The sequence below is a fragment of the Epargyreus clarus genome, unplaced genomic scaffold (genome assembly GCF_041222505.1).
Source record: "Epargyreus clarus isolate Ecla_fem2 unplaced genomic scaffold, WU_Ecla_fem_2.2 ptg000035l, whole genome shotgun sequence".
NCBI lineage: Eukaryota > Metazoa > Arthropoda > Insecta > Lepidoptera > Hesperiidae > Epargyreus > Epargyreus clarus.
In genome coordinates, this window is record NW_027332240.1 from 8,837,425 (window position 1) to 8,854,305 (window position 16,881).

The window sequence follows — 16,881 nt, forward strand, 5'->3', positions numbered from 1 at the left end:
AATTAGGTATTTCGTGATTTGCAAATAATTTCAAGATCTATATTCCTATTAAGGGTTTTAGTCATAGGATACCACGATATCTAAGTGCAGTTGGACTTCACGTAAAACTTGTTAAAGAACTCTCATCATTCAACCCTTTACTGTCCCACTGCTGAGCACGGGTCTCCTCTCAGAATGAGAAGGGCTAAACCATAGTCCATCGCGCTGGCCAAGTGCGAATTGGTAGACTTGACATACCTTTGAAAACTTTTTTTTAATAATTCTCAGGTTACTCTCAGGTGTGTAGATTTCTTGACGATGTTCTCACTCATTCCTAAAAAAGTAATAATAACTAGCAACTCCTTAAAATCAGCGGCAGCAATTTAAAATCTTGGATTTCAGACTGCCTGAATTTAAGCTGACCTTAAAAGGAATATGTTATCACTTCATGTTAAGTTTCATTTTATTAAAACGTGATATTTTTTATTTTATTTTCAAATTATACGAATTAACACAGAGATTTACACCGAGAGGACAATCTGTAAAAAAATAATTTTAAATAAGTCAATTTTATTTGACTGGCATAGTCGGCATTTATATTTTAAAGGTGCAAACGATATCCAAAAAGATCACAACAACAACGTGATCATTATTGTCAATAGTCTGTTCATAAGTTTCGTTTAAGATAATCTAGATCACGGGTAGCCAACCCATCTATCGAGATGGGCCGGTCCATTGCGGCATTACGGCTAGTGGATCGTGGCAAGGAAGACAAAAATTCGGTGACTTATTACTTCTTCGACAATCACCGTTGATACCGAATTTTAGCTAAAAAGAATTTAAATTCGGTGACCTCTTTTTTCGACAATGTCTAAAAATATCAAATTTTAGTTCAAAAGTATTTTGACTTGACGGCGATTTTATTTTCAGAACGCAAATTCTTAGGGAGGCAGCGAAGTAAATGTGTACCTAATTGGTAGATCGCACATATACTGTGTGCGATCATTATTATTACGTCAATTATTATTATTAAATCTATCTATTATTCGGCTAACAAATAATAAAATTCAACATTTTCTGCCTGCACTTGTCTTTAAAATAAAGGTTGAAATTCAACAATTTCTGTTTACCACAAATCTTAAATTTTTGATCTTTCATAGCGAACAAGCCCTAAGAACTAGATTGATTAAAATTTGATCTTTGACACGCAAAACGTTGGATAGATTGATTATTAATAACGGGAGTAGTAAATAGAATTTAATTGAACTTTATTTATTGTTATTGACCTATTGTACTAAATGCTTTACACAATAAAATAAATAAATAAATAGTATTTAACGGTAACAATAAAGTTGGCCACCCCTGATCTAGATTGTGGATCACTAGAATAGCCGACTGGTGCATCAATGAAAGTACCTTTCTAGCCTTTCTCCGACCACTTTCGCCCTCAGTCAGTTGTATGCACTAGATGTGTTGTTTTTCGTTTTTATTATTAGCTTTACTGGTGTATTTGTGATTGCTGAGGATCAAATTTTTCGAGCACATGCTTGTATGTCTAATTCTGGTATGTCCTGCAAGCTGTAATGAATTTGAACACATATGTTTAATAGACCTCATAGAGGTGTAGTTTCATTCGTCTCAATTGTAGGAGTGATGTCATGGTATATATTATTAAGTAATCGGGTTTTTGTTTTTATAATAATTCTCTGGTTATAACACTGGCAGGTTGATTAATGTAAAAAAGTGATAAAGTAAATATTTGGGGTTGTATTCCTAGACTGAATTAAAAAAAAATAAAAAAAAAATTACGTATATCGACAAAGCTTAAAATTAAAAGCCCATAAATGCAAAAAAGTACAAAAAATCTTTATCAAAGTTGGTTAAGCCAACAGGAGGACATTGTCTATACTATTAAAAAAAATAAAAAATAAATTACGTATATCGACAAAGCTTAAAATTAAAAGCCCATAAATGCAAAAAAAGTACAAAAAAATCTTTATTAAAGTTTGTTAAGACAACAGGAGGACATTTTTTATGATATTGGAGTAGGAGACGAGAATGGAGTCCACCTGATGGTAAGTGGCTACTGCCTCCCAACGACATCTGTAATCAACCTTAGATAGGATTAGATTCCTACCTGTGGGTGGCCACAGATGCGCCGCTACACTTGAGGACTAAGCTGGAACGTTTCGGAAAAGTACGTCTCCCTTACCACACCCTTCAAAGCAGAACACAACAGTGCTTAACACTGCTGTTATTAGGTAGAAATACGTGTGGCGGTGGTGCCACGAAGTCGGACCATAAGACTTATTACAGCTGTAACATATTATTCATGTATAGGTAACTTTGATCAACAATACCAACTTCTTGTATTCTTTATCGAAAATGGGTATTGAAATGAGTGGTGGGTTAGGGAAAATATGAATGTACTTACTCATTTAGAATATCGTGGATTTTACAATTTCTTACAAATAAAATGTAAATAATAATCGTTAATCAGAAATAATAAGACATTTAATTGTATCAGGCGTTACTTTGCGAATAATTAGGAAAAATAAATAAGGAGAAATAGTAAGGAAGGAAATATTTTACACAAATAATAAAGTAGGTGAGTGGTAAACCTAAATTTTGAAGTTTACCAAAATGTCTTACGGCTTACAAAGTCATAATGTTTTATGATGAAGTATTAGCCTACTTCCAGCCTCTGGTCCATAGAATGTGGTATAGATTTTATCTTAGAATTTGTGTTTATAATAAGATGCCTTCAGTTCCGTTTTTTTAAATAATTATGACATAAGATTTTTTAAAGGATTAAAATAGCAACTACCTTGAAGTCCTGATGGTAAGTGGTTACTGCCGCACTTGGACATATGTAATCAACTCCATATATAACTACACTGTCGACTAAGGCTGAAGTCTGCCAATTTAATCCCCCGGCAATGCCATGTCAAAAATTAAGTAAAAGTACTGTTTCAAAAGTTTTTTTTTTATAATATAAGAGTAGCAGACGAGCATGCAGTCATCTGATGGTAAGTGGCTACTGCCGCCCATAGACATTTGTAATCAACCCCAGATAGGATTAGATATTCCTACCTGAGGTCGGCACCAGATGCGCCGCTACCCCTGAGGACTAAGCTGGAACGCCTCGGAAAAGTCTGTCTCTCTTACCACACCCTTCAAACCGGAACCCAGCAGCGCCTGACACTGATTTTATTATTTAGAAATAGGTGTGGCGGTGGTGCCGCCGAAGTCGAACCACAAAGGGTTCTACCACCTTCAAGTTATTAGTTTATTTTTGTTATTTTGTGTCTATAAATCCAATTTAAGTACGTACCTAAGTACATAGTTTAGCAGCCATATGTTCAATCACATTTAACCTAATCCATTCCACAGGCACCCTCCCCCTGAGTCCAGAGACGAAGCGCATGGGCGCGATCCGCTACGACAAGGACATCCCGTACCCCGCAAACTTCGACGCTCGGCAACGCTGGCCACGGTTCATCTCGCACGTCGTGGACCAGGGCTGGTGTGGATCCGACTGGGCGGTCGCCATCGCTGGCGTGGCGTCAGACAGGTAAGATTTTTTATTTTATTCATTGACTAGCTGACCCGGCAAACTTTGTACCGCCTCAAAATACATTTATCAAATATATTTCATATAAAATATAGCCTATGTTACTCGTGGATAATGTAGTTTTCGAATGGTGAAAGAATTTTTAAAATCGGTCCAGTAGTTTTTGAGCCCATTCATTATAATCAAACAAACAAACAAAGTTTTCCTCTTTATAATATAGTGTAGATTAACCTAACGATTAAGCAGACGTGCTACCTGATGGAAATTATCCAACGCCGCCTATGAACATTTGCAACACCAGAGGAGTCGCCAATGCATCGCCAGCTTTAGATGAGAGATTTTTTTGCACCTTTTTTGAAGAGCCCGATGTCAGATATTTTGGAAATAGTACATATTCTCTTATTTATCATATTATATATTGTATGTGTGCTTATTAGAAATTATTACCACTTGCTTTTATGGTGAAGGAAAACATAGTAAGGAAACCTGCACACCAGAGGTTAAAAAAATCCTAAAGACACGGATCTCCTCTCAGAGGGAGAAGATTAAGGCTATGGTCCACCGCGCTGGCCAATTGCGTACTGGTAGACTTCGCATACTTTAAGGAACTTTTTTGTACCTTAAGCAAATGACAATTAATTTCTAATACGCACATAAATTGGAAAAATGACAGCCTGGTATTCGAACCTGGAACCCGTGATTGAGACGCCGACTAGCTTCCAGCTCAGAAAAAAAACGAGACCTAGACCTTCTCATTCTTAAAGGAGACTCGAAGACAGTAATAGTCTGATGACTGAATGAATACATTATCTCTATAATCGAGGCTGTCTAAGTCATTCATATCAATGTTACATGCACATTTATTGGACCAAACATAATTCAGCTTTGTTCGGAGATCATTAAGACATAATTAATAGATACATCCGTGCTCTGAGCTAGGTCTGACAGGCGAAATAAGAAATAAACTGCAAATTACGTCATTAGATACTTATGCAACAAAATCTGTCTGCATAGCCTTACTTGGAAAGGAATATTTATTTTAGGATTGTTGCTAATGAGCTTCCAGATTTTTATTAGGTACATTTTAATTTTCCGAAAGCTATTCGAACTTTTACGTAACCCTACTTTTTGGTAAATAATAGCTTATACTATTCTTTTCTACGCTACACATTAAAATTATATGAATTACTAGCGGACCCGGCAAACGTTGTGTTGCTATATAAATAAAAAAAATGTTAAGGGAGAACAACCTTTATCACTTAGGGGTATGAAAAATAGATAGTAGCCGATTCTCAGACCGATGAATATGCATATAAAATTTGGTGAAAATCGGTGAAGCCGTTTCGGAGGAGTACGGTAACTAACATTGTGACACGAGAATTTATATATGTATAACGTGTAAAATTTGGAAAGTACGAGCGGCGGTCTAAATTCCAAAACTTACTACTTCCTAAATTATTACTAAGTTGATTTGCTCTCCTACAATAAAATTTTCTCGCAATTCCCAAAAAGAATTTTCTCCAGTACCTATTTAAGAAATGTTGTGTAAACCAAAGCAAAAGTTACAAAATTAACAGAACATTCTTCAAAACACAAAGGTCCTTAACTGCGTTACATCCTGACCTTTAAACGAAGGTAGAGCCCTACTGTGTTAGTTACGGCCCTACGGATAAGACACAAGGCTCTTTGTGCAAGTTAAGAGTGCTTGAGGCTAAAAATAAGTTTCTAGAGCCCTTCAGTCCGTTTGAGTGGCAGCTTCGCGTGGAGCATGATATTAGCGGGATCCGGCTACGCTTTGCGAGTCAGGCTGGTATTATTTGGAAAGATTTTTGAAGCTAAGTACAACTTCTTTAGGCATGTGGGACACTTTTGGATTAGGGCAAAAGCAACGATCTCACATGATCCTCACGCTCAGATATGTAAATTATATACACATAGAAGTAAAAACTGTATAGATGGATTATTTACAGGGGGCGATAGTCATTTGATAGATATAATTGCTTTTCTTTAAACTACGAAAGACGCTTGGAACTTTCCAATAAAAAGGAAAGAAATATACAAGTAAGTGCAAACATATTTCAATCTAAAGAAATACAAGTTTATGTAAAAATTCAAGCTACTTTTCATCGACAATTTTTAACATTTTTCGTACACAAAATATGAAATGAGTGAAATTTTACCATATAATAATATAGAAATTTGTTCCCCTAGAGGTTTCTATTCCGGTTGCATCCATTTAAGACTTATTCCTTAGGTATAAGATCAAATTCTCAATGCTTTTAGTTTTGACGATCAATTTAGCGTAGCGTAAGACCAGTATGGTCAAAGCTCCCACGTATTAAGTTGTCCGATCTTACTTACTTAAGCGTGGATAAGTGTATCTGATTGCCTTAGAAGTAGAGGCACAAAAGATATTTATAGAGTCGGATATTAGGTATAGAGATTTTTAAGCGTTCAGACTAAATGGCTGTTCGAAAATATCTTTAGTAGATAGTTGTCATAATTTCTAGGCAAAACATAATTTTGTTTTAAATATGTGATTATGGGCGCTTTTTTTATTATGTAAGTTTTTAGGTCCGCACTCGCGTCCCACCTGCTCGTGTGTTACTATATTGTTGCTATCGTTTCAATGATGCACACACGTTGTTCAGATAATGCACTGAGTAATTCATATGGGTTGGACAGTGGACACGCGTCATATACATGTATTCTGTGATTGTAATATCCTTAACAAAACCAGTGAAACCACGCCGGATTACCACCCTAGAAAATACTACAAGAACATTACTATAATATACATTTTTTTCTTTCAGATTTGCGATCCAGTCTAACGGAGCTGAAAATATGGTGCTGAGTCCTCAGATTTTGTTATCGTGCAACGAACGCGGTCAACAAGGCTGCAAGGGAGGCCACATCGACGTGGCCTGGAATTTCGCCAGAAATTATGGGTATAAACATATAAATATTGCTTTCATTGTACTAAGATATGATGTGTATTATAGGTACAACAAGAAATACAAATCTTGATATCTGGATCCATGCCTGGACGGGAATGGGGTAAGTCCTTGGGTGTCATGGGTGCACACGAAAAGCATCAAAATTCAAAATGAAAATTAGATTTTTTGGACTTACGGAGTATAACTGGCTTATTTTTAGAAAATAACATTTGAAACAGGGCGTTTATTGGATTTTAAGTTTCAAGTGGAATGGACCTGTAAATGTATTCATATTTCGGAAAATTTTGGTCATATGCGTAATTAAAGTTTCACCAAATTACTCATATTATTATTATCCATCCAACTTCAAAGTTATTTGAAACAAAAAATCGTAATTAAATTTAAATAGGAAACATCTATAACCAGGTATTTGTTTTACGGTATCGATCCCTATATCACCAATAATCTTCCCACAGCTTAGTCGACGAAGACTGCTTCCCCTACAAGGCGTCGAGGACCCGCTGTCCCTTCAGGCCTAAGGGCAACCTCATCAGCGACGGCTGCACGCCACCCATCAAGCAACGCACCTCCCGGTACAAGGTCGGACCACCCGGAAAACTGAATAAGGAAGAGGACATCATGTATGACATTATGGAGTCAGGACCTGTGCATGGTAAGCAATTAAATCTAAAGGTGATATACCCTTTGTGGTTCGATCCGGCGGCACCACCTATTTCTGTCTCATAACAGCATGTCCATGGGCGGCAGTAGCCTCTTATCATCAGGTGGACTGCATGCTCTGCATTGAAGGTTGTAGAAACTTTTGTGGTTCGATTCCGGCGGCATCACCGCCACACCTATTTCTGCCTAATAACAGCAGGGTTAAGCGCTGCTGTGTTCCGTTTTAGGGTGTGGTAAGAGAGACATACTTTTCCGAGGCGTTCCAGCTTACTCCTCAGGGGTAGCGGCGCATCTGTGGCGGACCTCAGGTAGGAATATCTAATCCTACCTGGGGTTGATTACACATGTCCATGGGCGGCAGTAGCCACTTACCATCAGGTGGACTGCATGCTCGTCTGCTACTCCTATATTATAAAAAAGAAAAAAAAATGCTCATCTGTTACTCCTATATTTAAAAAATCTATCACCTATAACAATTAATGGCGAAAGGTCTGCTTAGAGGCGTTTATAAGCATACAGTTTTTTTTTGGAAATGCCGCTACTTGCTTGTTATGACTGCTTCTATACCCATGTACATGGACGTTCTTGCCGTGAACGTGTAAGATGTGGAATGAGCTTCCTCCTGAGATATTCCCGGAGCGTTATGACATGGGGCTCTTCAAAAAAGGTCCAAAAAGAGCTCTCATACAAAGCCGGCGATGCATTGGCGACTCCTCTGGTGTTGCAAATGTCCATACACGGCGTTGACTACTTCCCATCAGGTAGCAAGTCTGCCTAATCGTTAGGTTAAACAATAAAAAAAAAACAATAAATATCAAAAAATTGTCACACCTATTAAGTTTTGTTTAGATAGGACATCACAATATTATCTACACTAATATTATAAAGAGAAAAACTTTGTTTGTTTGGTTGGTTGTAATTTGTAATGAATAGGCTCAAAAACTACTGGATCGATTAAAAAAATCTTTCACCATTCGAAATCTACATTATTTACGAGTAACATAGGCTATATTTTATATTAAATATATTTGATAAATAGTCAGCTAGTTTGCAATAAAGTAAGACTTAGGTACCTAGATGCATAGATGTATTACTTATGTCATTATCTACATGTCAAGATTCATCTATCAGACCGAAAAAAATTCTAAGTATTTGGACCATTTTGTTATCTACCTTATAATAAGGAAAGGAAAATTAATCTCGTGTTTTCCCGTCATCTTATTTATTAAAATTTTACCGAATAAAATATTACAGTAAAAACCAACCTACTTTCCTTAACAATTCGCTTATCTCTTCAAAACAGAGACTTACGAATCATAAATATGAGAATTATATCTTAATGCATTATTTGTTTTATTTTATCAAATCGGAGCGTCATGTCTGTTTGCCATTCCGTTCTTCGGATAGATAAAAAAATGGTACAGGGTCAAGATAAGCATAGCATTCTCCGATCTTAGATATTATTATCTTGTACAAGCTCATTAGTGATTCCATAGGAACGTCATTTTAGCAATGGACCGTAATGTACCTCCGCAATACCTTTTTGGCGTGAAGCAGTTCTGTGTTTCGTAGCGGCGCATCTGTGGCCGACCTCAATACCCTACCATGAGTTTTCAAAACATCCCACAATTTTACGTTACGTTTACTCAATCCATTCTTCTGTTCCGTTTGCTTAGTAGACTGAGAAAACGTAACAATAAATAAGTGCTCGAGTATTTTTGTCTACCTCACATGTTCGCAAAAAAGAGACAAACATAAAGCGCCATTTTGTCTATTTAGAGATTTTATGTTACGTTACTGACACTATATTTCTGATACAATCCGCTAGAGGCGCTGATTGGAAATTGTATGGGCAAATACGTAAACAAATACCAAAAACACAGTACAAATATATAGATCCTTATACTGTGCCAAAACAGTCATATTTGTCCAAACGTAAAAACTCATGGTAGGAGTAACAAATCCTATCGGGGGTTTATTACACATGTCCATGGGCGGCAGTAGCCACTTACCATCACTGCACTGCACTGCACTGGTGGACTGCATGCTCGTCTGCTCCACTTATATTATAAAAAAGCTGTTGTACTTGGTTTATCATGTCACTGTTAACTTGGTGATATAATTACACTGTTTTGATGATACAATACAAATGACGACATGATCGTAGGAAGTAGCCACTTATAATTGTGAAGTATTTATCAACAACGCCGGTATTCTTGGAACTCGTTTCAAGGGAATTCCTTTATTCTTAGGCTCAGGTTACATTTATCTTTATTATTTCATCTTAGGTACATACGCTGTTCTCGTTCTACATCAATTAAAAAAATGTTAAGTTATAAACTTATTAATATACATGTTTGAAAACTAATTGGGGCAGTGCGATTTTTTTTTATAATATAGGAATAGCAGACGAGCCTACAGTCCACCTGATGATAAGTGGCTACTGCCGCCCATGGACATCTGTAATCAACCCCAGATAGGATTAGATATTTGCACTCACATATGGAGAAATTCGTACCACCAAATTTTCAGTAATTTTTAATAAAAAAAACAAGTTACTATCTTTTATGGTTCAAGAGATAGAGCCCTGTCACAGACAGACAGACAGACAGCGGAGGCTCAGTAATTGGGGTCCCATTTTACTTTTATAACGGAATCCTAAAAATACAAATCTTATTTAAGATTACGTTCTAATTGTAGGCATACCATTTTCATTAACTATATTACTTCATGTAGGTGTCGATACAATCAAACCTAGACGCATACGATTAATGCTTATGACTTATATACCTACTTTATTATTATATGGTTCTCGTACTTACTGTTTAATATGTTGTAATCAACGTAATGACATTGTTTACATAACATGTATTGCATTCATTACATTATTGTTATCAACCAACATTCCTAAGGTTATTTACTAGTATTGCTTGAGCAACTAGCAGCTTTAACTTTTGCTTTAATAGTGGTTAATACTGTCAACAGTTGCTCAGCTACTATTGTAGTTCCGGGATCAAAATAGGGCTACGGTATCCCCTGCCTGTCGTAAGAGGCTCGAACCGCCCGGACAGCGACCCCGGGAAGGATGGCGGCATGTGTGGCCGCATGCCGTTGTACACACCAGCGGATGTGGCGAGCTTATGCTCATCTGGGCGAGCCCGAGGGGGCAACGCACTTAGAGGACTCTAGCGTTCCCTGGAGATCCCGGAGTCCTCAACGCAGTGCCGAGGATCGTTTTAGTGCGGGAAAAATCCCACATAATGCCGTGTCGCTCCCACGGCATAGGGTACATTTTGAAGATTTCCACCTCGTAAACAAAAAAAAGCTACTGTTTAGGTAGTAGCTTATGCTTCTATAAATTCGCGTAGATAGTAGACTGTTGACAGCCTAGTGGTTGAAACTCGGCCTTTCGATCGAGCGGTTTGAGGTTCGCATCATAGGCACGCACTTCTAATTTTACAAAAAATATTTGCGTTTAACAAATTAATTATCACTACCTAGCTCTAACGGCGACGAAAACCTGGAAGACAGAGAATTAAAAAATAACCTATAAGTGCAATATAAATAACAAAAAATCAATTTCAGTTTCGAGAAAACTGCTTTTTTTGAAATGTCGAGAATAGAGCACAATCTCAACGCTTCGCTTATGAGGCGTGCAAAAATTGGACTAAGCCAGCGCGGTGGACTATGGCCCAATCTTTGTAATTCTGAGAGGAGACCCGTGCCCAGCAATGGGATAGTATGGGTCGATTATGATGATAATGATTACCATAGCTTAGGTTTTTTTCTTTTTTTTAGCGGTGATGACAGTACACCAAGACTTCTTCCACTACCGAGATGGGATCTACCGCCGTAGCAGGCACGGAGACAACCATCTGAAGGGGCTCCACAGCGTTCGTATCATTGGTTGGGGCGAGGACCGCGGTGATAAGTTCTGGGTAAGTTTTCAATAATGAAAATGTATATATGAAGTAATTTTTCCGGAAAACGGGTAAATTAAAGAAATTTTGTTCCCAAATTTTGATCTATTTTCGTTATTATCTTTGGTAATTTTCGTTGTACAACAAAAAGTTTGAAACCAGAGTTGTAGATAATTCAATTTGAGACCATAATTGTTCTTACAAATTTTCTGTGCGACGAATAGTTTCTCAATATGGTCGCCGTGGGATAAAAGTTATGACCCCACAAACTTGCATTTAGCTGCACACTAACCTCTCTTTGACATCCGAAAAATAACTAACTACTAAATACTAAATATTTACTAAATAACATTTAGTAAATATTTAGTTTAGCCCATAGATAATATAAAATGTCATTGGTTTAGCCGTTTTCAGTTGTCGCCTAGGCGCGATCGCAGCATAAAATTTTTTAGGGATTTCTGCGCGCGGCGCGCTGCTAGGGCGCGTTTTAAATGTACATTTTAGTATGTAACAGTCCAACATATCTTCTCCGCTACCCCCGCAGTAGAGAAGAATCCATGTCCTAGTTCCCCACGACAAAAAAAACTGACCAAGTGCGAGTCGGACTCGACGGTTTGGGGGGCAGGTCATGACTCCTGCGACGCCCCTCTGGGACTATTAACTAATATTGGACTAAGAATTAATTCACAAATATATCTAATTTCACATATACTTCCAGATCGTAGCCAACAGCTGGGGAACACAGTGGGGCGAGAACGGCTACTTCCGCATCGCGCGCGGCTCCAACGAGTCCGGCATCGAGTCGTTCGTGGTGAACGTCCTGAGCCACGTGACCGAGGCCGCCCTGAAGAAATAACACCGGCCTTACCTCATCACACCGCTGTGTGTGATCAGGAAGCGCACACGCGGTGCGAACACCACGCTTGTGTAACTTGTGTGTAAATGGACTAGTGCGCGGCACTGTGATTTTTTTCATCACATTTTTTTATTGCTCGTTTTCGGAAATGTGACGTTTTTTGGTCAGTAGTGTTTTGTTTAGAAGGGGCATCGATTTAAAAAAAAAATATATTTTATGGTTGCATAGACTCCAATTAAAATATAAACTATTTTTTTTTAGGCAAGTAAAATATTCGTCAAAATTGTTTATAAATATCGATGCACCTTTTATATTGAAATATTGTAAAAAAAAAAATGTAAAGTACTTGTTTTTAGAGAAATATAAGCATTTTCTATCGATTACGATATACAGTAAGAGTAAAGTACGATATACAGTATGAAAATTTGGGAATATTAAAATAATAAAAAAATAGTGTAATGTTCGTAAGCGTTCAATTTTTTCGTCTTAAAAAATAATATCACACATGTTAATATTCACACAAAAATATATGTAATTTATATTAATGTAATTTTACAATTGGAAGGCAGATATCTTTGCACACAAGTTACAAAGAAAAAATATCATTTCTAAGGTTTTTATAGATAGTAGATTAAGCCACTTGTTGAAAAATGGCGAATCAAAAAATATTTGCGTCAAAATTTTTATACTTTTATGAATTTCAGGGGGGGGGATTTAGGAGGGGCTTAAATACAAGCGAAGTGACTTATTAGGGTGACTTAATAATAGATAAGAAAAAATAATTTTCTAATGCGTCAGTGAAAATGCTTTACCGAAAAATAAAAATTAATACACATGAAAATTTATTCAGGGATATATAAAATTTGTTATTCAAAATATGTCACACTGTATTGTGTTCATATTTAGATCAAAAATAGTTTTTATTCTTAGAATTGTATCACTGTTGTTCTTATATATGACTTAGACTTCGTAAGATAAATAAAAAACTTTTAAAAATCATTTTTAATATGATATATTGTTATATTCAATGGTTATTTTTTAAGATTTTGAATCTTTAACTGCCATTTAAAGCTTAGTAATAGAGTGTTTTACATTTAACAATAGAATCAAATAATAACAAATATTTCGTACAACTGCCTGTTATAATTATAGCTGTATTCATAAACTCTTAATAGCAATGTTTAAGTGTTGTTTGTTTTGTCTTCTTTTAACATTCTAAATATTATAATAGATAGATAGAGACAAAACATTCAGCAACTTAGACTCTGTTATTGACCTTTCAAAGACGATGAGTACCTACTGTTAAAAATGTAATTTAATGACTTATAAAAACGCGTTGCTGCCATAATAAAAAATAAAATTGTTTCTGCTCTATTCTATTATAGATTAAACATTAAATATAGCTATAAAACACTCTGAAATACTAGTCTAGTATAAATACACATAAAATAAACAATTTATTTCAAAAGATCCTTAAAAATTACTAAAAAATATATTTTCTAAGGATATTTGAATTAAATTTGTATTGTTATTAATTTAGAATAAGCAACATTATATCTCATTTTAAAAATATACTTAAATAGACAATAAAAATATATTTTAGATATACATTTTTAAAATGTTATTAATTTATGGAATGCACGATTATACATAAATATAATATAATTTTGTAGTTCACACAATTATGTTATTTGAACTTTACCACCAAGTCGTAAAGTGTAAGTTATTGCTGTTAGCGTAAGCTGTGTAACTTGTATTTATTTTTAAATAGTACTTGTAACATTGTAAGTTAATAAAGTATTACATTAAATATAATGCTGTTTTCATTTTGAAGACTTATAATATCTTTCTCGACTACGGAGTTCTACTAGTTGAAAATTTATAATACCTATATTTCGCCCAAAACCTATTTTATAATAATATTAATATGGTAACAAAAGAAAGTTTTAAAACATATTTTTGTAATGTCAAAATATTATGTTTTTAGCAACAGTAGCATTGTTGCATATATTATCTAATTCTAATACATATCTACGTAGCAGTGAAAAATAGAATCAGTTCATTACAAACTTAATTTGGAAAATAGTCGAAGTAATTAGTTTGGTATAAGTTCGACATCAGACTTCAGGTTAAATTTAAATGTAATGTCGGGTTAAGTCGGGTTAGGTTAGGTTAGGTTAGGGTACCTACTGTTTCACGGGTGCATACAAATATCGCCATATTAAAACCCTGTGTGTCTTAAATATGCACAGAATATAAGATATACATATCTCAAAACACCATTTCTAAAGGAAGGATTTCTAACGGCACTTGTTTAGAATAAATCATATATACCTAATCATATAAGACCTATTTGTCTAATGTAGTATCAGGATGTATATTATAATGATTTTATTTACTACATACACATTATTTATAAATGTCGAGACATGAAATATTATAAAAACAAAAAATATAATATAAGTACCTATAGCTAATGCTCTCAAATTTTAATTTTACTTTAGAAAATTTACAACAAAAACATTTAGAAATAATAAAAGGGTACTATTACTTAACTTATTGCACAATTATTACTTAAAACAAGTTATTTGAGTGATGATATCGTTGTGTTGCAGAAATGTGGTATAGTCTGCGTAATACTACTAGTCCGCTCTGAATATAGAAATGAATCGCGTCGCCATAGTAAATTGTATGACTACACCTGCTCGCAACAACTTCAGAGCGGACTATAACATTATAAAAATGGCCCCAAATTACAATAAAAAGCTTCAATGCAAATAAATATTACCTGCTATATTACAAAAATAGTTTGTAATGGCCCCAATATTATTGAAATATATTTTTAAACACAAGAAAAACATATTATGTATTTTAAATGCTAACTAGTAGTAGGTTTGTTTGCCGCCCGATTCTTAGCTGCTTTCTCTACATTAGCTGCCCTCGACTGAAAAGTTACAAATAATGTTTTAGTAGAAGTAGACATAATATGGTAAACCTCTGACATTATTTTTGCGAGATGGCACCACTGGCAGACACCTAATAGTAGTAATGTTAAAGGATGCTGTGTTGGTTTGAAGGGAAACATTCTAAGCCAACGTGTTCCAACATAGTCCTTAGTATTGCATCTGTGGCTGACTTCAGATAGCACTTTTAACCTTATCTGGGGTATGCATTTTATTTTATCTTATCCATGTAAAATATATGCTTATTATGGAAATAAACTAACAAATAATTAAAAATTACCTGTAAAGACTGTACTCTCTTGTGCAAGCCAATCATGGAATTTGATATTGTTACCAGTTTTTCTCTATTTGTTGCTATATCAGCCAGCTGGAAATAAAAATAAATAGACATACACTAGCTGACATAGCAAACATTGTGTTGCCATATAAATAAAAAAATGTTAAAGGTGAACAACCCTTATCACTTAGGGGTATGAAAAATAGATACTAGCCGATATTCAGATCTACTGAATATGCATATAAAATTTGGTGAAAATCGGTAAAGCCGTTTCGGACGAGTACGGTAACTCAATGTCACAATGTTGTGACTTTTTTTATTTATATGGCAACACAACATTTGCTGGGTCAACTAGTTAGGTGTAAATTTCTTAAAAATTAATTGGATTTGGCTCTACAAAGACAATAAGATCTAAAACATTAAATAGTTGTTAGGTTAAACTAACCAGTGCATCTAACATTGCATCGTTTTGCAAATCCTCTAGTTTTCTTTTCTCTGTAACAATCATGCCGTGTACTTCCTCTTGCTTTTCCCTGAAATAAACCATAAACCATGTTTTGATATGTATTTTTTTTAACCATATTATGATTATATATCGTATAATATTTAATTATCATTTACTCGTCCATGGAGGGAATATGATGATTATATATAAAAGTGTCTTAAGATAATTTAAAAGCCTCACTTTTAATGATTACATGATTTTGAGAAGTTAATTTCTTTTTATTGATATTTAAATTGCAGACATAACTTATCAATCTTATCTTATCATCAGATAAAGCGCAGATAAAGGGGAAGCCATTAATAAGGGGTGTTCCAGGTTCAGACCCTGGTCAGGCACTAATTTCATTGATGAATTTAGAATACTTGAATCTTGTCTGCGAGTTGACACACTATTAACTAATGTAAGCGCCCTCTATGAGTCTAGACAATAATAAGCAATACAATTTATAAAACTTACGTTAATTCCTTTAAATGTGTATTTATTGTCACGAGTGGAGGCTCGTACAGTTCTAAAATACCTTTTGCTAAAAGCTGGACGGTTTTGCTGTCTTCAGGGGTTTTGGTTTCACTGCTACAACAGAAAAATAGGAAAACATTTATGAGCTTCATATATGAATCAGTACACATATTAGGGATTTAGAATGTATAACTTACCTATTTACACCTTCCATTATAAACTTAAATTGGTTAAATTTTACTTTTGATATTTCTATAATATTTGTAAACAAAAGGACAGTCAGCTGACTGGCCGAATAAGTTATCTAATATCTAACACAATTTGTTTAAGCAGTGAATAAAGAGCGTTTGTAATCAGGTACAACTTATCTCTTTTAATAAAATATGTAACTATAATATTGTAGTACTGTTTTATCAAAAACAGTTATATTGTTTTCAATACATTTAACTTTTTTCTCAAATTGTCAGTCGGTCTTATCCATCTTATCTTGACGTTGACGTATGACGATTTGACAACATGTAATAACGTTGCCAGGTGTTGTATTGCCATACATAAAATACTATTAATTCCCTAATAATCATTTACTCTAATAAAGTGCATGCCGTGAATAAAATAATTTGCAATTTAATTTGTATAACTTAAAACTTAACAGTTTTTATGAAGTAATTTAAGTAGGCTAAAGGATTTTTTATGTTCATCAGTTTTCTTAAGTGACATATTGAAATAAATGAAAG

General features: G+C 34.9%; 2 protein-coding genes across 2 annotated transcripts in view; one reads left to right on the forward strand and one right to left on the reverse strand.

The window, feature by feature from the left end:
* Swim (Secreted Wg-interacting molecule) overlaps positions 1–12,114 on the forward strand; it is a 64,083-nt gene extending 51,969 nt beyond the window's left edge. Inside the window, exons 5-9 of the mRNA XM_073092029.1 lie at positions 3,373–3,553; positions 6,367–6,501; positions 6,966–7,162; positions 10,969–11,108; positions 11,809–12,114. Of these exons, the coding sequence (XP_072948130.1) occupies positions 3,373–3,553; positions 6,367–6,501; positions 6,966–7,162; positions 10,969–11,108; positions 11,809–11,946 (791 nt within the window). The 3' untranslated portion in view covers positions 11,947–12,114. The remainder of the gene's footprint in view (positions 1–3,372; positions 3,554–6,366; positions 6,502–6,965; positions 7,163–10,968; positions 11,109–11,808) is intronic.
* Positions 12,115–12,942: 828 nt separating this feature from the next.
* On the reverse strand, positions 12,943–16,619 carry LOC140756599 (biogenesis of lysosome-related organelles complex 1 subunit 6). The gene is made up of 5 exons (XM_073092129.1): positions 16,345–16,619; positions 16,148–16,261; positions 15,632–15,719; positions 15,190–15,276; positions 12,943–14,890 (listed from the first exon to the last, which is right to left on the reverse strand). Exons 1-5 carry the CDS (start codon positions 16,359–16,361, stop codon positions 14,825–14,827), a joined length of 372 nt encoding a protein of 123 aa, XP_072948230.1. The 5' UTR covers positions 16,362–16,619; the 3' UTR covers positions 12,943–14,824.
* Between the last annotated feature and the right edge of the window lie 262 nt (positions 16,620–16,881).